Genomic DNA, 20,005 nt, shown 5'->3' with positions numbered 1-20,005 from the left:
TGCTGATTTCTCCATGTGTGATCCACTGTGTAAGTGAGTGTTAACAAGTATGGGTATGTGTGCACATATGTGTCTTCAATCACTGCCTCTTTTTGTTCTACAGGAAATGAAAAGAAGAAAACAGAAATAAATTAAAAATGAGAGAAAGGAAGAATTGGACTACTGGGTGACCTGTTCCCTTCTCCAGAGGAGAAAAATTTTACAAGAAGGGGTAAAATTGGCCCTCAGCTCACTTCTGCTGCTACCCGAGGAATTCGTCTCTTTTCTCTTTAATCAGTAGTACAATGTCTTTCTCTTTGGAGCCTGGAAAAACAATCTTTCCCAAAGTGCTCTAATGAGGGAGAAAAGAAGACTCTGAGTTGTTCCGGAGAGTTTGCATTAAACTCGGTTTTCTTCCTTGGGTGTTGTTTTTTTAAATTTTAATTCTAGGCTTTTTTCTTCCTTTCTCTCTTTGCGTAGCACCCAGATACCCCTCTCTCCAATTGCTTTCTGGCCTCCAGGGGGTAAATTTACCTTTATAGTAATCACCCCAGTCCACAGCTGCTCTTTGCTGCCTCCCCAGCCCAACAGCCTTTCTCTGATATGGCTGGGTTTGCTCCACAACACCCACCCACTCCCTCCTCCACAGACTCCCAATTTGACTGGAGTAATTGCCTTTTAAGGTGCACTCTACGCATGGCAGGTATTCCATTAACCCTTAGAACTCCTTCCTTCTTTAGATATCTGAAATGGCAGGTGGCCAACAAATGGAGACCCACCTGAAATCTCATGTGTTTAATTTAGTTTTTACTTCTTTTTCTTTTCCTTCTGTCTTCCGTTTTCTTTTTCTTTTTTTTGCCAATAACATAAACATGACATCCAAACTGGAGGCCAGTGTCCTGTGTCTCTCAATTTTGTCCCATATGATTCATTAGAAGTTAGAAATTAAAGAAGGGGAGAGCAAGAGCCACAAATATGCCCTGAAACCAGGCTTAACAAAGGCATGATTCTATCCCTAACCTTATGTTGTCAATTTAGAGATGGGGAAATCTAGAAACCAAATGCAACCCTCCTTCCTCAAGCCTCATCATGCTTTTCAACTTAACAGTAATTAATCACCAATGGCAAGCGAGTAATTTTTTAAGGTGGCCGGAGGCTTATTTTATCAGGATTAGCTAATAAATCAGGCTGCATCAATGAAGAAGGAGTTTAAACTCTTCTAGGACTGAATAAACCAGACCTCGGAAACGGTCTCATTTATTCAGCTCTCTGAGAGCTTGCAAGCACTATTAGGGACATTGTGACCCAACCTCAATTATAAAAATCAGAAGGATGGAGAGGTAGGAAGTTTCACTGAGAAAATTATATGCTCAGGCTCCGAAGGGTGAGCTGCGACAACGAGGAACCCAGTATGCCGGAGCCACTGGGCCTGCCTGCCACTGACTGAGACAGTTTAGGGGAGAAATTATTTAGAAAATGAAGTTTTGTTTGTCCTAGGAATTCTGGCCAGATATCTATCTATCTATCTATCTATCTATCTATCTATCTATCTATCTAAAATATATGTAATATATGTATTATATATATTATAATGATAACCTTCTCTATCTCCCTAATGCAAATGATGAAAATTCTACTTCTTTGCTATTATATGAGAGAGTCCAAATTACATCAGAAACGAAGTGATGATATCAGGGATTGTAGAAAAGAAACCAAGGAATACTGTTAAAGTTTATCTTCATTTGAAATGAAGAAGCAAGTAAAGTGCTTTAATCCAGATGCCATATGAAGCCCAGCTCCTCACAACTGTCTTTTGCCTCTAGTGGGTTCTGATTTTTTTTAACTTTAAAATCTTAAATCACCACAAAAACTGATCATTAAGATGGGCAAAAGGTTTCCCTACCTATGCTTTCAAAATTTTTGTTATTACTATTTTTTAAAACGAGGACATTCAGAATAACAAAGGTTTGATACAAACCTTGATTAGCTTCTAGGAAGCTTGATTGGAAGGGGAAAAAACTACAAAGATATGGTTGACTTGAGAGGGAGGGAGGAAAAAGAAAGTGTTTTCTTTTTTTCTTCGAATATTGTTTTGAAGACTGCCTCCTCATTCCACCTTTCCAATGTCTCTTTTGAACAGACAGACATTTTCTCCATATTGGATAAAGGTTGGTTTCTCTCTCCATTACAGCCCCCACCCTCACCCCACCCCAACAAACCCAGTATATTTCCATTCTGCTGTGTTTTTGTGTTACTCAACATGCCATTAACTTTAAGATTTACTCCTCAGCAGGCAAGCTGGAAGATGCTAAAGCCAATAAAAACTGCTCTCTGGGACTCCAACTATGAAGAGTTTGGAGCTCTGTTTAGTATTCGAACGAAGGGAGGGCTGAAGAAAGAGGGTGGTTGTGATAGTGAAAATCACTGCTGCTTAGAGAGCCAGACAGCTCCGCGCTCTGCACCTAATGTGCTGGAGGATCAGCTGTGTCCATAGCCCATTTGTGGCCAAGGATGAGGCTGCTCTCTATGTGGGGGTGGGTGTGTGTGTGTGTTTTCATCTTTAAAACCACCAGCTGTAACAGCATCTTCGGCGGCTCTCCACACTACTGTTTATTAAAAACGGAACATCCATACACATCCCCTACAACTTCCTTAGCCCCGTGCTCCTTCCCTGCCTGGCGATCAATCTCTCTCAGAAAGCATTTAACTTGCCCACATAGCTCCAGCACCGATTCATCCCCGCTGCACATCCTATATATTACTGTTAGGAAGCGGAGCACTGGGCTAATTTCGTCACCCACCAGCCACCCACACACATTCTACAACTGAACACGTTTGGGGCTCTGCTTTAAAGATAATAAAACAAGGAGAAAACGGCAGGCTGCAGACAATTCCCATGACCACTTTCCTAAAAAGTTGCTGGGTTTTAATTCTTTGATTATTCTCTCTCCCCCTCCCCCAAGCACTCACTGTCAATGATCGCTTCAAGGGAAAAATAATGTACTATAAAGCTCTCTGCATGTTGAGTTTGGGATAAATTAGGGTACACCTTTCAAAATGCAAATCTCGCACACACATATTTTTTTTTCCCAAAGCTCCGCTTTCCTGGGAAGGGGACTATCCAGGCTTGCCAGACCTCCACTCCACCCAGGGGATGGCTGGTTCCTTGCTAATTCTTGCCTTAGGTTTTATCACTGGTTCCTTCAAACATCCACCCCCCCAACCCCCAACACACACCACCATTCACACCACAATCAGATTATTGAGGCACACAGCTCGACAGGGAGAGTTTACTGTTACATTTAAATAAAAATATTTCTTTGAATTTGTCACCTCTCTCCCTTTTAGACGGCTGCGCTCCTGCTACTCTGGCCCGGAGCAAAGGATGAGGAGATCATCTCCTTTAGTATTTCAGCACCACGGCGATGGACAGCACCCTCGGTCCCCGGCCGGCCAGGAGCCCGAGAGTCCGTCCGCTCAGCGCCCTGGGCTCGACCGGTGCAGCCTTCCCCATCCCAATCTTTCAAGTCGCTGTACCCAAAAACCCAAGCCCCGTCTCCTCGATCCCCTCTCTCTTTCTCTTCATCGGCGCCCACTGCTCTCTCCATGGCATCGTTCCTATCAGCACCTCGCCCAAAACCCAGCCTTGCCCCAGCGAGCAGCTCCCCACGCACCCCAGCTCCGGTCTCCGCTGCCCGAGCGCCTCCCTCCACGGCGCCCGCCCGAGGCTTCCTCTCGCTCAGTCAGCCGCTTGTCAGTCGCCGGCCGGCCGGTCGGCCGGCCCGCCCGCTCCTGCTCCCCGGCAAAGTTGGGAGGGAAAGGTGCACTCACCTTTGTGCATGCCTGTGAACCTGTCCTTCAGAACCGTAAGCTCGTAGATTTTGCCAAACTCCTCGAAGAGGGGCTTGAGGTCCTTCTCATCCAGGTTGCGGGGGATCTGCCCAATGAACAGCTTGATGGCATCGTGGTCCTTCATGGGAATGGTCGACGGGTTCCCCGGGCTGTGGCTTAATCCGTTCATGTGCCCGGCACTGCCCGGGCTGCTGCCGAGCCCGTTGGTACTGAGGCTTGCGTTGTCAGCCTGTCCGTTTGCTAACGTGGCCATCTTTATATACATAGAGAAAATCTTCTTTCCTTTTATTCTTTCTCGCTCGCACTCTCTCGCTCCTCTCGCTCGCTCGCTCGCTCGCGCTCACACACGCACACGCATACACACACTCGGGTTCTCTCCCCCTCGGTTTCTCTACACCTCGCTCTCCGCTCGCTCTCTGCTCTCTCTCTTTCTCCTCTTCTCTCGCTCGCTCGCGCTCGCGCTCTCTCTCCGCTCTCCCCCCTCTCTCTCCCTCCCTCCCTCTCTCTCTCCCTCTCTCTCCCTTTCTCTCTCCTCTCTCTCTCGGTCTGATCTGATTTTTTTTTCTTTTTTTCTTTTTCTTTTTTTTTTTTTTTTTACATTGAACAGACAGGATCTCTGTCCTTTCCGTTTAAACAGGCTGGACCGGTTCAAGTTCCCAGCCAGACCAGGGGTGGGGGCGGCGAGTGTGCGCGCGCGGAGGAGGGCGCGGGGGGCCGGGAATGGGCGCGCTGTGGGGGCTCGCGCCGCGGCGGGCGGCGGCCGGGGGCAGGGCGGCGTGGGGCGGCGCCGGCCCCACCGCGCCTCCCCCGTCGGCGGCCCCGCGCCGTGGCGGTGGTACAGTCCGAGACGGCCCCCGGCTATAAATAGCGCCAGGCGCATGGCTCTTCGGGAGGCGCTGAGATTCCGGGCCCGGCGGCCGCGGGGAGCGGGTGTCTGTGAGGAGCCGGGCAGCCGGCCTCCTCTCTTTGCCTTTTGGGGGTTCTTTTTGTAATAGCAGCAGGTGTAACTTTTTGTATTTAAAAAACAGTGATTTTTATTTTCTTGTGGGTATGTGGGGGGCGGGGGGGCTTTATCCACCAAGCTATGCTCTATTAGGGCGCCAGGCGGGCGAAGCAAAGGCAGGGATGGCGGGCGGGGCGGCGGCGGAGGTGGAATGGGCGCTTTTTTCTTCCATCTGGCTTCATTTATGTATTTATTTAGACTAGAAAAGCGAGCCGGCTTGGAGGGAGTCCGGCCGGGAATCCGAGCGCGCATTCATCAGTGTCGAGAGAAAAAAAGCTACATAAATATATATTATGTGGATAAATCTATAGACAAGAGCTCTCTCGCGCGCGCTCTCTCCCTGTCTCTCTGTGTGTCTCTTTCTCTGTTTTTTTTTCCTCCTCGCACCCCCAACCTGACAGAGCAGCCCCACATCTTCCTCCCGCCCGGCACCTACCGCCACCCGAGCCACCTGCCAGGATGGGGCTGGGAGCGGTCGGGCCGCGCCGGGGGGCCGAGGGACGGGGAGTAGAGACTCGGGGTCCGACCCCCAACCCGCCTCCGAAGGCGGAAGGTGGGGGGTCCCCGTCCCGGGCGGCCTCCCCCGCCCCGGAGAGCGCGGCCGGTCAGCCTGCGGCTGGCGGGAGGAAGGTAGGAGTCGGGCTCCCCTGCCCGCTCGCCCGCCGGAGGGGGAGGAAGGCGCTGGGCGCGGTGGCCGGTGAGCCGGCGCGGGGGACGGCTTGATTTGCCCTCGTCTGCTTTACGGGTTCAAATAGAATATATATTTTTTAATCACCATCAAAAGAATAAAGCCCCCGAATCGCTATCTGGGTTGCCGCCGCACCGGGACTCGCGCGGCGTGCGCTGCCCCCGCGGGTTTCGTTTTAGGCACCTACAGCTCCCGAGGTGCAAGGCGGAGTCGCTCCTGCCGTGGGGACCGGGGGTCCAGCCGCCCGGTCCGGACCCCGCCGGACTCCCCCCCAGGCCCGCTGGGGTTGGCACCTCGGCTGCGCGGGAGAGGGAGTGGCAGGCGCGGAGCCGGGAGCAGGGTCCGAGCAGCCCCCCCCTCTGGGGGTGAATACTGGTGGTGAACTTGGCTGGGGTAGCAGATTTTCACGTTAATGATATTTACCTGCACCCCGTCCTCTCTCACGTTTGCTTTTTCAGGGCAGCCTCTTCGCTTCAGAAGCCTGGCAAATTAACGCGCCCGCTCCCCCGCGGGCTGCGGGGCTGGGAGCTGGGGCGGCGGGGCGGAGCGGCTGGCCTAACCCCCGCCGGTCCTCGACTGGCCACTTTGGGGTTTCAGGGTTTCTCTTTTTTTGCCCTCGGATTACATTACGTTACTAGAGGATTTGTCTGCAATTTTAATTAAAGAAATGAGACCCCAGCTGCCTGAAAACTCAGGCCAACCCCATTTGGTACAAACACAATACGAGCTCTCCAGCGCCGGAGGAGGCCCGGAGGCCCGGAGGCCCGAGGTTCGCAGCCCCAGGCCCCGAGTCCGTCCAGGACACCTCTCTCTGAGGATCCCGGGGCCAAACCAAAGAGCAAGTATGATTTTTAGAACTGTGGAACTTCATCCTTTCATTTTAGCTTCTCCTGCCTTTGCTTGCTGGAATCGGGTGTAAGTATAGTTAATTCGTCACTTGGTTTCCCGGGCTTACGTTATCCGGTGTTATATGCTGGTCTGAGAATCGACCCAGTAGATGGACTCGAACAGAAACTCACATATAGAGCCTCTGCCATGTGGTGGTTGTTTATTTGGTGTGCCTTTGAAGTGCCCTCATAAGGGGGGCATGTCCCTGCTAAGCACTTGGAGAGTTTGTGTGTATGTGGTTTGGCCGTGTGTGCCTGCTTGTGTGGATGCAGCATGGGTCTGTGCATGGACCCTGCGTGTATCCACACTGCATAAGTGTGTGTGTCCGTACCAGGTTGAGACCTCCTCCTTCCTGTCCCCTAGGACACATCAGCAGAGGCTATTAACTGTCCAAGATATCTCCTCCAACATCCTGTGGTGCTGGTGCATGGCACCCAGGATCCTACACCTGAGTGGCGTGTATTTTCTGCCATCACAGGGGAGTTTAGGAGAGTAAATTCCTGCTCGAGGTCTATTTTCTCTCCTTGCCCTTCAACCCCTGAAAGCAAAACCCGGACATCGGAAAGGGAAAGGGGCCAGTTAGGGGCAGCTGGAAAAGAAAGGAACTGCTCAGGGGAGAGTCACTAAAGTTCACCATCCTCTTCCTGCCACCACCCAAGACACCCCTAGGTCCAAGTAAATTATTCACAGGGGGTTAATTATTCATGTTACTAATACTAGTCAATACATAAATAAAAGCAATCATTGGGCAGGAGTGAGCCGGGGAGTGGGCTTGTTAATGAAAGGGGGCACTGGCTGTTTCAGATGCTATGAAGACTCCTTCATTCTGTGCAGTGTCACTTCCCTCCAGGACTGCTCCTCTGCCCTGTGCACCACAGCCCCTCCCGGTGTCTCTCCACCGGTGGACTCAAAGCTGTGGAGAATTCCTTGTTCCTTAGAGATCCCCACCCTCCCCTCTCCCACCTGATGATGGCTTATTTTGGATTTGGGTTATCTCCCCTTAGCAGGTGGCACAGCCCTCACCTCTCATCTTTCTGGCAGGTATATGGTGAAATGTCCTCCCTCCCAGCTCCTGCCCCAGGACACTAAGTCCTGTTTAACTGAGCTACCCAGTGTAAACAGCAGCAGAAGCAGCTTCTGTTGAGGCATCAATCTCTTAAAGGTGCAGAGCTGGATCTTTTAGGCTCCTACCTCTCCTCTATAGGAGAGTGTTGGGGATACAATAACACAGGTTTCTCAGACTAATGCAATAAAAGAGCAGGATGCCTGAGAAAATAGTATGGAACATGATTAGGTTGGCTCTTTGGTATCCTCACCCTTGATATTCTAGGAAGACTTGAGTTAAAATTTTTTTTAACCTTAGATCATCAAAGAGAAATGTAATTAGAGAAAGATGGGGCAAAGTATTACTCACTGTGACATTTAAGCAGATTTAAAACTTTCCCTCCAAGTGCCACTTCATAGCCACAATTATTTCATCCACTGAGAGAGGGAGAGTGCTGGCAAATGGAAGTAGGGCTGGGAACAATTGCTTCTCGTTTTCTCTCTGGGCTTGGTGTTTACAGTTTGCTGCTGATTCATCTCTGGGGGTGTTAGAAAGTCTTGTTGGGGATTAGGTTCAGGTGGGCTACTTACTCAGGCCTTGCCAATACCTCCTGCTCCTTCGCTTCCCTTCTCTTATTCCTCAAATGGGGGAGGGAGCCCTCTTTGGGCTCAGCTTCCCTCCAGCTGAGCCACTTGTCACTGGTCACTCTCTTCTCTCTGACACCCACTGAACCAGCAGCCCTGGCCATGGCCACACAACCTCAGGCCTGCTTTGGCTCTCCTGCCGGTGAATCTTCTCTTTCCACCTTGATTGTGAACTCAAGGAGGGCAAGGACCCAGTAATCTGGTCTCTCCTCCTCTGCAACCCCTTCTGGTAGTAGTGGGCACACAGTAGGTGCTTAAGATGTAGTTTATAGATACCAGTGGCTAAGCTGACTCGGGGAGTGGTGTCAACACTGTATTCATATGGGCTCTAAGGAAGGGGAGCTGCAGGGCCCTAGGGGGACACTTTTGAACTCGTAATTTAGAAGACTCCCAGGAGTTCGGCATCCCGGGTCTGCACTGCTTGACTTGGAGGCATCATCACTCAGTCATTCCTGCATTCATCCAGTCTTTCTGATTTCCCTCTGGAAGCAGCCAAGAAAGGACAAGGCTGCAAAGAACTCACTGTCTAGTTAGACCAAAGTCATACCCAGTGAAAAGGCCCAGAACAGCAAATGGCAACAGATGGTTAAATGTCTTCCAGGCCTGAGGAGTTCCACATAGGAGAAAATAGAAAACAATCCAAGTTGCCTGTGAGGATCTGTGATGGGGGTAGGAGCCTTAAGGGAAAAGGCAGTGAAGAAGGCAGGATGCAGAGGGGGCCAGATTGGTGTAAACTGGGTGATGCTGGGGATTTAAAACTAGAAGGGAAAAAAGCAGGGATTACTCCAAGGTTATGTTGAGACCATGCTGAAAAGAGAGCGGAAATCTACATTGGGCTCCCTAACACCAGACCTCCAATTAAACATCTCCATGGAGCAACTGCTCTGCCCACACCTGCAGAGGGCAGTGAGGGCAGGCTGGAGGAAGGGAGACTACCCTGTACTCTGTATAGTGTGCATGTGTTGTTTGGGCAAAGAAATGGACTCAAAGGGCCAAGTGGCCACCAAGGGCATGATCCAACTGAGGGGCGGAGTGAAAGGAGCAGGCTTCGTGGGCTATGGACCCCCAGAGAAGGTGGAGCTTGTGTGGGCGGTGGCACTCAGGGAAGGCCTTCTGGAGGAGCAGGCCCTACTGGCTTTGCAGGAAGGGGTGTTTCAGCTCAGGAAGAGAGCAGAGAGGTGGCCTTTCTGGTTGAAGTGGTGTTTGGAGTTGGCAGGCCTGGAGTGAGCAATGGGCTCTGAGTTCTTGCATGACAGCCAGAAGGAGGAGGCTCCCATGTGGTTATCAGTTTGGTAGGCAAGATGGGGCTTTGCAGGCAGCCTCAGCAGTATGGTCTTCTCCACAAACCCAGGGCATCTCTGACCTGGAATACTTCAGGAAGGTCCAATGATATAAAGAACAATAATTGGGGCAAGAAAGGAAGAGAAAAGCAATCCCTACTGCCTTTTAGCTAATATTGGCAGCCTCCTGCTACCTAAGTAGACAATTGAAGGACCTCCTATCCTGTTCTGAGCCCGCAGCAGGTCTGGACATGAAGGAAACCCATTGGAGGGAGAATGCTGTGTGTTTGGGAAACCCAGGGGCTCCCTAGAAGGGCTGAGCTGTCTCCAGGGCTCAGACAGGTGCCAGGGCTGGCAGAAGAGGGGTCTCAGAGCTATTTTCTTGCTGGCTGAGCCTCAGGGACATACTGCCTTGGTCTTGTGAAGGCAGCCCTGGCTCTGGCAGGGAATGGTTTTGGGAGTCTGTGGTCAGCTCCTGTTCCAGGGTTCCATGCTAACCCCGGGGCTTTGCCTCACTTGTGCTGAGGACAGGTAGGAAATGTTGAGGCAGTGTGAGAGGCAGAATGAAGGGACCCCAGAGTCCCAGACAGGGGCATCCTGTGTGGTGTGGCCAGGAGAGCCAGAACTCAGCAGTGGGGACCTGACTCATCACTCTCCTGGCCCTCAGCTTTCTCTTCTGTCAAGTGGAGACTCGGGTCCCTTTCTTCTACCTTCCTTTCCTTCCTCATATCACATCTGAAAAAGATGAGACAGTGGCATGTCTGTGAGGTTGACTAATCAGTTTTCATGTAAAAATTATTAAGGTGACAGAGTGGGGATTGAGGGTCTAAATGGGCTATAGAAGAATGTAGATAAATTTGATGAACTTAATGGCACTGAGGGGTTAGGAACTTACTCCTTATCTTCCCCAAAGAATTGGCTTTTTGTGTGTTTTGTTATTTTAAAGGGCAGTGCTCCATCCAGCACAAGCATGTGGTTTAAGTGCATTTAGGTGAAGCTGGCAGAGCCTGTGCTCTGGAGCCAGACTCCTTGGCTTCAAGTCCTGCCACTCCCACTTTTTAACTCTATGACCTTGGGCAAGTTGTTTAATTTGTTTGTGGCTCAGTTTCCTCATTTGTGAAATAAAAAGAGAAATAAAACCTACCTCAAACAGGTGTCGTGAGGATTCAATGAGTAAATGCAGGTAAAGTGCTTAGATCAATGTCTGGCCAGCCAATGTTATCAGACTGTCACTAACAGGCCACTGGGGGCTAGGGTCATGCTGAAGCCCCCTCCCACCTCCTGTAGGGGAGGAGGGGCATCCATCTCTGGCTAGGGCTGGGCTTGGTGTCCAGACTTGAGATGGACATGCTGTGGGTGTCCTTACAAGCTGCTCAACTGTTCTCAAGGTGCTTCTTGGGGAAGGAGGCCTTCTGGGAGGGTAAGTCCTGCATCACAGCCTCTTCTCAGGACCTGCTCTGTGTACTAGCTGCCAGCACTCTGGCAGTCCCTTCTTCTTACCTGAGAGGTGTTGCCTCAGCAAGTCCTTTTAATTGTGATGTTTTACTAATTAGTTTTTAATTATGTTAATTTATTGTACATGAGCCCTGAGGTTTTCAGGCACTGGGCTCACTTTAGAAACTGGAATAGGAAGTTGTGTTTATTACACACACAATGCTATGGGTAAATGTCACTTCAGCAGGGCCACAATTTCTCTGATAATGCCATTAGATGGACAGTTTCTACCTGAGCTCTCTCTAATCCTAACATTCCCTACTGCCTCTGGGCTCCTACACAATCCTTCAGATAATGCAGTACTTCCAGGCTGTGCAGGTGACATGAAGGAGTGAGGTGGCTGGGTGGGGCCAGGGGGACACCAATTGGACAGAGTCTCAGGAAGGTGAGACTGTAGGACCTTTGCACCATGCTACATCTTTAAAGGGTTGTTATCTAGAGATCTCGGACTCCCCCAGCTGGGTAGACCTTCCTGGTAACTCACCCGGGAGTTGGGTGCTTGACTTCATGGCCTGGGGAGAGAGAGGGAGAGGCTGAGGATGGAGGGGGCACAGGCACAGTCAAGTAGGGGGCTGCGCCTCTGGAAGGTTATAGGCTTGTGTTCCAAGAGTGGCAAGTGGCCATGGGTGGGTGGTTTGCAGCAGGGTCAGCTCTTAGGAAAGGCTCAGGGTGGGGACTCAATGACTATGTGCTGACTGGCTGATAATAACACAGAAGAGGGTAATCAACGGTGTAAGACCAGGACAAAGAAGATGCCTGGGTATTTAGGAAAGATACAAAGGGAGAAATCACTCTTCTGACCCCAAACACACATATGCTGAGGGGGAGAGTCACCATATTGAGCCCATTTTCCATAAATCATTTCTGCTCTCAAAGGATGAGAATTTGTTGCCATTAGGAACATTTAAGAGATGCCAGAGGTTTTCAAGAAAGTTGCCACATCCCCCACAATAATTTCCAGATGGCAGTCTTCTTTCAGTAAGTTTAAAGTCTTCCAAAGTGTACATGGAAAGTTGTATATATACATTTTGGTGTCTTATTAAACAGATACGTTAATATAAATTTTGTTCAAAGTACAGTTTAAAGAAATACAGTCTGTAAATACAGTTGGACATTTATTGCTTAAAAAAGTGTATATCAGACTTAAGTTACTGTACTTTTTATATACATACGTGCATAGGTACATGCATTGTTTTTGGAAAGAGTTTGGACTTTGAAACCAGACAGATCTTTAACTTACCAGCCGTGTAAGCCATGCTCTCAGAGCCTCAATTTCCTCATCAGAAACGTGGGTATAACAGTGCATATGATTGTCATGATGACTAAAAGAGGTAATACGTACATAGAGCCTGCTACATGGTAGGTGTCCAATAAATGTTAGCTATGATTATGAGTGTATTTGTTAAATGAACAAACTCTTTTCCAGGTATAAGCCATTGCAGAAAATAACTTTGGAATATGTGTAATAACACTTGGAGATATTCTAAGAAAGACAATGTTTGGGGTTTCTCCTCAGTGGCCTTCCCAGTGTTGTTAGGGAAATGAAAGACATCCATAATGGGAAGCTAGTTTGGCCCCTTCCACATTACAGCAAGTGGATGACATCTCCAGTTGTGTGCAAAGTTGTGTGAGGGTGTGAGGGAGAGAAGCCCATGTCAGGTAGGAGCCCCCATGAGTTTCTTTCAATGCCGCAGCTTCCTGATGCACATCTGCCTTCAGGCTCAGAGAGGCGCTCACCCTGTGGTAAACACCTAGTACCCCCTGCCTCCATCGTCAAGGGAGCCTGCACCCACACACCTGCATACCCCAATACAGGGAAGCTCCCATGCAGGCCTGCATCCCCCCACCTCCCTGCCAGGGAAGGTGGGCACGCTGCTGTGACTCACTCCCTGGCCCTGTGCCCTCTCGCTGAGTCACAGTGTAATTGATCCCTCCCTGCGCTGATTTCTACTCTCATGTGACCCAAAGCAGGGTCATTGGGCCAGGCTGAATCTAGGCTGGGGCTCTGAGACTGCTGGGTGGGAGAGTTGATCCCAGGACGGAGGGACAGGCTGTCAGAACCTACGATGGCCCTGAGCCTTTTACATGACACTCCTGGATGTCTGCTGAGGTGTTGTGTTTGGAGGAGTCAGGGCTGTCCACCCACCCATGATATATATCCCCTCCACTGATGTCATCACTGTGGGGCTATCTCCACAGAAGCTGCCTTGGTTAAATAATGAAGGGGTTGGTTTGGTCTTTGGGAATCTCCTTGAAGATGCCCATGGTTTTTGTGTGTCTGGGACTAGGGTGCCTCATCCTTGTTTCCAGAATGAGTTGTGGGCTTGAAAGATCTGAGGGTGTGAAGGTAGGAAGTTAGGTATGTGTGATCCACACATCATTAAAGGGCAGCATTATCCCATGTGGGATGTGGGTCAATCCAGACCATCCTTGGTCCCAAAAGAGAACCACCTCTCCTCCTGAAGAAATGGGAAACCCTGGCTAACAAGGATAAAACCACAAATCCTCCCAGGCTGGTGGCAGTGGGCAGGGTAAGGGTCACCTCTGCTAAGGGCTTCTCTTAATAGGCAGATCGGGGTGGGGTGTGCAGGTCCCTAGACCAGCAAGAGCTACATCACCGCCCTGCCATGCACAAGCCGTGCCATTGCTCTTGGTTTCTGTATCCTCATCTATAAAATGGGCAGAAAATTCTTCTTAGGCATCTAATGAATAGATAAAACTCTGAGAAGTAACCCTATTATCATAACCCTGCCTCTCCTCCGATTTTTAGTCTTCTCCTATCATCTTGTCTGCTGAGCAGGCAGCAATGTGATGGGATCTGTGCCTGCTTTGGGTCTTGATCTCTGCTTCCAGTCCCTGCTCAACGTCAAGGCTGCCCCACTGAGACATTTCCTGCCTCAGGAGAATGGATTCTGTGTTTGGTCATCAAACAACAAAAGGGGCTCCATCTAGGTTTTGGAGGGACTCAGCCAAGACTTGCTGTGTGTCCTGGGTCACTGCTTCCCCTTTCTGGACCTCATTCCCTGATTGGTGAGATGGGGACCATATCCTTGCTCTGCATACCTTGTGGGGAGGAATGAGGATAGACTTGCTTCTCAGAGTGCAAGGTGCTTATGCTGCGAATAAGCTCCTTTCCCCACCCACCCTGTCCCTGTCTCTGCACAGCCCCCAGCCTCAGAGCAGCCCTGGAACAGAGAAAGCAGCCTGGCTCTCCCATCCATCCTCTTCCTCCGGATTATTTCTCCCAATCACACTTAATAGCTGCCTGGCTTTTGGCTGCAGCCTGGTATATAATAACCTGCAATTATTGTCCACTTAAGCTGTCCCCAGAGCCTTGTCTGTTGCGCTGCCCAGGCTCGCACCGCCGGCCTGCTGATTTCCCTGTCAGAGTCATGGCCAATGGGAAGAAAGCTCTTGACAGGGCTAGACCGTCAGTGCTTTGGCAGGGCCACCACCTCCCAGGCTGTGGCTTCCTAGGAGATGGGGCCTCAGAGGCAGTCCCCTCCAGCTACAGCCGCGTCCAACCTGGGAGCCTGCCTTGCTGGGGCCTGGCCCTCTGGGCTGTTCCTGTATGCCATGCCTCTATATACATGCTACTCTCATTTCAGCCTCTGCCTTTATTTACCCTTTACTTTGTGTGTCCATTTTACTGATTGCTGCAGGCCAGTGCCTTTCACGGCTAAGTTGTTCTTCTGTGCATCCTTATAAGGGAGGCATCGGCTTTTTACATACCAGGCTACTAAAGATCAGAGAGGTTAGGTTTATTTCTTAGGGTCACATAGCCAGGAAGTGACAGGTGAAAATTCAAAATCCGATTGGCTGTTTCCATGGCTCACATATTTAATGCTTATGCTATGCTGTTTCCTGTCTTCCTATCAAGTCCTATCCACCTTGTTGGGTGCCACCTTTCTTGGAAAGCCAGCTTCAGCACTGCGGTAACCCTGGCCTCTCTGGCTCTGCACCCATACAGCCCTTGAGCATGCATGAGGTTCCCTTGGTCCAGTGTGGGCAGAGGATGAGTTTCCCTGCTTAGCTCTCCCCTGTCATTTAGTGCCTAAACTATCAATATGCAAATTGGATAAAGTTGAGCCTTTGCCGTTGTCCACATTCTCCCCTTCTTAGCTTCGACTCGCATTCTCATAAACATCTCTCCTAGAGCCTGGTCCTCACTGCTCCTGACAGGGGACCTCACCCATCTGTTTGGTAAACATGTATCTCTGTGGTACCACCTGGCCCTGACGGTGCTGAGGGTGATGCTGGTGGTGATGATAAAAGTAGATTTCTAGGCTGTGAAAACACATGCAGGTTCTGTGCTATCATTGGGAGATGCCAAATCTGAGGATGGGAGTGTTTTCATGTCACTCTGAATCTAACAATTAAATGACCAGGGACCAAAGAGGGTATCCAAACCCTAACTGGGGCTGGTTGTCTTGGTCAGTGACTGTGTGTGTGCACATGGTCCAGAGTGCAGTGGCTAGGATGGGCCCTGGGGCCTGGGGACCGCCAGGGCCTGTGATAAATGGAGCCCTGAGTCTGCTGGACTGACAGGCCAGAGCAACCAGGGGGCTGTGGGCCGACAGAGGCTCTGAAGGACACTATATCTGGAGGGTCCTCCATTGGCAGTCACACTGGGCTCTGGGCTATCAGCAGAGAGGGAGTGTGGAGCCAAGATCCAGAGTCTGGTGGGACCACCCTCCTGTCTGGGCCCCAGGCCAGTCCTTCCCCAGCCCTGCTCACAGGGCTTTCCCCTTCTGGGCTCACTCACCCTTTGCCTGAGTGTTCATCGCTGCTGCTTGCATTTTTCTGTCCTTTGTCTTGCAAACAGATTCTCAGCAAGGAACCTTTGTTGGGAATCAGTGTTGGGGCAGCCTGGGGCCTTCTCTGGCACTTCAAGTCTTGCAGGTAAGGTCTGAGGCTGACCTGAAGGTAAACTGCCATGGGGCTGTCTGGAGTCTCCTTCCCTCTTCTGTGCCATCCGGGGAGGCTTGGGAGCCCTCCCTGACCTGGAGCTGAGGGAGGCAGAGGGCCTGTATCTCCTCTCCACACCATCGCTGCTCCCCCAGTGGGCGGGGATGCTTTAGCAGCTCTGCCTGCTCAACGCTGTTTCTTGGACTGGAAATGCCACGGTCGGTGGGATCCCTGGCCTTTAGCCCTGGGGTGGGGCCTCTCAGGAAGAGCCTGGGCAGGGGTCCTCAGCTGGGGGCAGTGCAGATGAGGAGAGGGGCCAGAACCTGCCACACCAAGCTGCCCCCTGCTGCAGCATCCAGTTCCAGGGCTTGACACTGTAAAGAGCCAAACTATGTAGTGGTTTTCACCTTCTCTAACTGCCGTCTACTCCCCTGGCCCCTGTCACACCCATGCCAAGGGGAGAGGAAGACTTCAGACTTGCTAGTTAAAGGTAACTCACCCTCTTTTCAGGGTAAACTAGTCTTGCATGGGCAAATCTCCCATCTTTAGAGGTTTTCCTCCTCTCCCCTCTAGCTGAGATGGCATTTGAGGTAGGGGAAACATACACATCCTGTGTAGGAGAGGGGGCCTTGGATTGTCCTCAGACTGTGTCCTCTGGGGCCTTGGTGGGTTCTACGGGGTGTGGCTGCCACTGTCTGGGTCATGGGAGCCCCAGAGCATAGCTCACCAGGCCCCAGGTGGCCACTGTGCTTGCAGGTATCCTCTGGGTCCCCCTATACCTTCCTACAGCCCCTTAAGGGAATGGGCCTGGGGCACAGCCTGGCTTCCAGCTTTCTTCCTGTGCATCCCAGGTAGATCACTTCCGGAACTCTCCTGCACCGCAGGCAACTAGGATGGACAGGGAGAGGAGGGTGATGAATCTATTTAAACTTATCTTTCTGCTTAGACCCACTCTCCTTTTACTCCTCTAGGTAGTGGCCCCAGGTGGTCCAGAGCCACCCAGACAGGAGGTGGAGCCCAGTCTTCACAGTTTTCAGCTTTGTTTGAAATGGGCCTGTTTTCTCCTCCCTCCCCCTTCACTACTTAAGGTTCAGCTCTGAGATGGGGGGACTGGCTGTCTGGGGTGCAGTGGGAGGCTTGCTCTGCCCTCGTCCTCCCCTGATCAAGGCAGCCTCTGGACTCTGTTCCCCGCTATGTCCCTTCCTGTGGGCACATGGACACTGGAGGACAGTCCTATAGCTCATTCACTGTGCGAGCCAGCCCAGCACCGTGCTTGGCACCGTGCCTAAAAGAGCAGAAACCAGTGCCACCGAGTGCTGAATTTGCTTAAGACATTTGTCGGCCGGGCGCGGTGGCTCACGCCTGTAATCCCAGCACTTTGGGAGGCCGAGGCGGGCGGATCACAAGGTCAGGAGATCGAGACCATGGTGAAACCCCGTCTCTACTAAAAATAGAAAAAAAAAATTAGCCGGGCGCAGTGGCGGGCGCCTGTAGTCCCAGCTACTCGGGGGGCTGAGGCAGGAGAATGGCGTGAACCCGGGAGGCGGAGCTTGCAGTGAGCCGAGATCCGGCCACTGCACTCCAGCCTGGGCGACAGAGTGAGACTCCGCCTCAAAAAAAAAAAAAAAAAAGACATTTGTCATACAAAAAGACCCCAAAACTCCAAACCCCCAAACCAAAACCCAAATTAGATATTTCCCTCTGGGGTGGATTTTTAAACTAGTTTTGATCATGTGAGGAGTAAATTCTTAGCTACCTAGAGAGCTTGACAATCCAAATGGATTCATTTGTCAAATATTTAGGTTAGTCAGGATTAAGCATTTACTAGTGTGTAGAAGAGATGTGACTGTAAACTGATCAGACAAGTTTTATGTGTAGATGTTCTAACTACTGTCATCACGTATAGGCACATCCTTCAACACAGCACCCTCCTTTCTGTGCGTGTGTGTACGCGCGTGCAGCATGCACGTGTTTGTCAGGGACACACGTGTGAGAGCACGTCTTCTTCATTGGGGTTTATTTTCTTTGTGCTGCTAATGCTTTTGGCCTCTGGGGGTGCTATATATATACAGATAGGGAATTTGAGAAACACAGGATTTTCAACCTGAAAGGAACCGTAGGTATTTTCTAATCTACTTTTCTCATTTTATGCCTTTGGCAATGTCCAGAGAGATGAGGTGACTTGTTCAGGGTTAGATAGAGAACGTAGATCTCTCTCTGTCTTTCTCACGCGCATACATGCACATCCATACTTACTGTCTGGTAATGGTAATGGATAGCTGTTTCCTCTCTTTTTCTCCCCCTCTCCTTGTGCCTCCTTTCCTCCATTGGTCTGTCTGTCTTTCCTCCTCTCCTGCTCTGTGGTCCTGGCTGGCAGCTGAGGATGGCACAGGGTGTGCAGAGGCTCCCAGGAAGGCTGCGCCAGCAGCTGGCCGTGCCCCAACTGCCCCCTCCTCCCTGAGCTGGGAAATGGAGGCACAGTGTATTCCCTGGCTTCCCTATTAGTCAGGAACCTAACGGAGTACTACCTCAGTCCCGGGGAAGAGCAAAGAGGAAGGACAGATGCCTCCATTGTTATGCCTTCTGTTTGCAGCCGGATCCTCCTTCCCTGGCTCCCTCCAAGTGGAGCTGACTTTCTCCTAGGGGAGGAAATGGGGTTTCCTCCTTGGCACTCCTCCTTCCTGAATCCTTTTCTCTAGCCCAAGCCACATGGCCTCCAGTTCAACTACCCCTTTAGGGAAGATGCAATGATATTTACTTCATATCCAAAAAGCCCAGGGAAATGCTCCCTGCTCTAACCCCCTCTAATCCTGGTGTCCTGATGCTGAAGTGTGGCTCTCAATCCTAAACAGGCTCTGTGGAAATGACATTTTGGACAGATCTTGTTTTCCATTCTCAGATTTGGAATGGCCCTTCGAAGGCCTTTCTGTTACTCCTATGGTCATTGGAGGAACCCATCTTCCAGCAGTCCTGTTTCTCCAGTCTGCTTAAGCACTGCCATCGAAGGAGGGCTCACTCCTTCACATGACAGTCAATACCTTGACAAACTCCGGCTCTCATGTGTTTCTCCCAAAACACCCATTCTTGAAACAGATAGCTACCCTTGCTTTTTCCTCTTTGTTTATCATTATTCTGTAACACTCAGACCTGGCCTTTGCTCCCCCCACTTTACCAGAATTATTTTTATGAAAATCCTCGGTAGCTTCCTATTGGCCAAATCTAGTAGCCATTTTTAAAGTCTTCATCTTAATGCTGTTAATCACTTTATCTTGGAAATCTCTTTCTTTTCTCTCAGGACACACATTGTTCTTTCTTTGTTCACTTACTGCTTTCTGCTGGTCCCCTCGACTGGGTCCTCTTTCTCTGTGCAGTCCTTAAATGCTGGATTACCTTTGTCCCATCCTTGAACTTTTCTTCTTTGCAGGTTTCACAATCTCTTAGGGCCACCACCTGCTTGCAAAGGGTAGCAGTTCTCCATACATGGGAACATGTCTAGTCTAATCTTTCTTACTGAGCTTCAGCTCCTCATTCTCAGCCTCTAGAGGGCTCCAAGAGAAGAATGCTAGATTCGGGGCAACTCTCTTCTCATGAGAAAAAGAATCTCCCCTACTTGAAGTCCCTGCCTTGGCTAGTGACCCCATCCTTTACCCAGTCATCTCAGCCTGGACATGCATCACCGTTGAGCATATCCTGTCCCTCATCCTGGAGATGCCCTTGGTCAGCAAATCCCATTGGTTCTCCCACATTTTCACCTCTTTCTCATTCTCTCTACACTGTTGCCAAAGTCAGCCAACTGGTTTCTTTGTATTGACCCTGCCTTTTCTGACCCAAATACACTTCATTCTGTGCACAGAATGAAACATAGATCTGGTCTTGCCAGTTTCCTCCTTAAAAGCCTTCTGTGTCTTCCCATTACCTCCAGGATAGATCCCAGCTCATTGACTTGGTCTTCCCAGATCCTCACCACTCACTCTGTCCCATCTGCCACCCCTTCTGGATCCTTCTTCTGTGACTTCTTTCTTCCCCTTGTCCTGGGTTCCTGGACCTGGCTCCTACCGCTCTCATCCTCATCCTCACCCCCTCTGCTTCCATCCAGTTTGACAGCCATCCACAATATCTCTCACCCTGTTTCTCTTCCTGGAACCCTCTCCCTCTTTCTTTTGCTCACTAATCCCTGGTCAGTTTTCACTTCTCTGCTTGAACATCACTGCTTCATGGAGGCCT

General features: G+C 50.5%; 1 protein-coding gene across 44 annotated transcripts in view; it reads right to left on the bottom strand.

Moving 5' to 3' along the window:
- The window catches only part of CELF4 (CUGBP Elav-like family member 4), a 318,992-nt gene extending 314,500 nt beyond the window's left edge, over positions 1-4,492 (bottom strand). For 23 of the 44 annotated variants that reach the window (XM_073006366.1, XM_037982942.2, XM_007974213.3 and 20 more), the window contains exon 1: positions 3,811-4,492. In XM_073006366.1, coding sequence (XP_072862467.1) covers positions 3,811-4,096 — 286 coding nt within the window. In that variant the 5' untranslated portion in view covers positions 4,097-4,492. The remainder of the gene's footprint in view (positions 1-3,810) is intronic. The other 21 variants (XM_007974219.3, XM_007974221.3, XM_037982957.2 and 18 more) reach the window with 2 other exon arrangements.
- Positions 4,493-20,005: the final 15,513 nt, after the last annotated feature.

This window comes from Chlorocebus sabaeus, chromosome 18, assembly GCF_047675955.1.
Source record: "Chlorocebus sabaeus isolate Y175 chromosome 18, mChlSab1.0.hap1, whole genome shotgun sequence".
Taxonomy (NCBI): Eukaryota; Metazoa; Chordata; class Mammalia; order Primates; family Cercopithecidae; genus Chlorocebus; species Chlorocebus sabaeus.
Note: the sequence above shows the minus strand (reverse complement) of the source record. Positions and strands in the feature narration are given on the sequence as shown.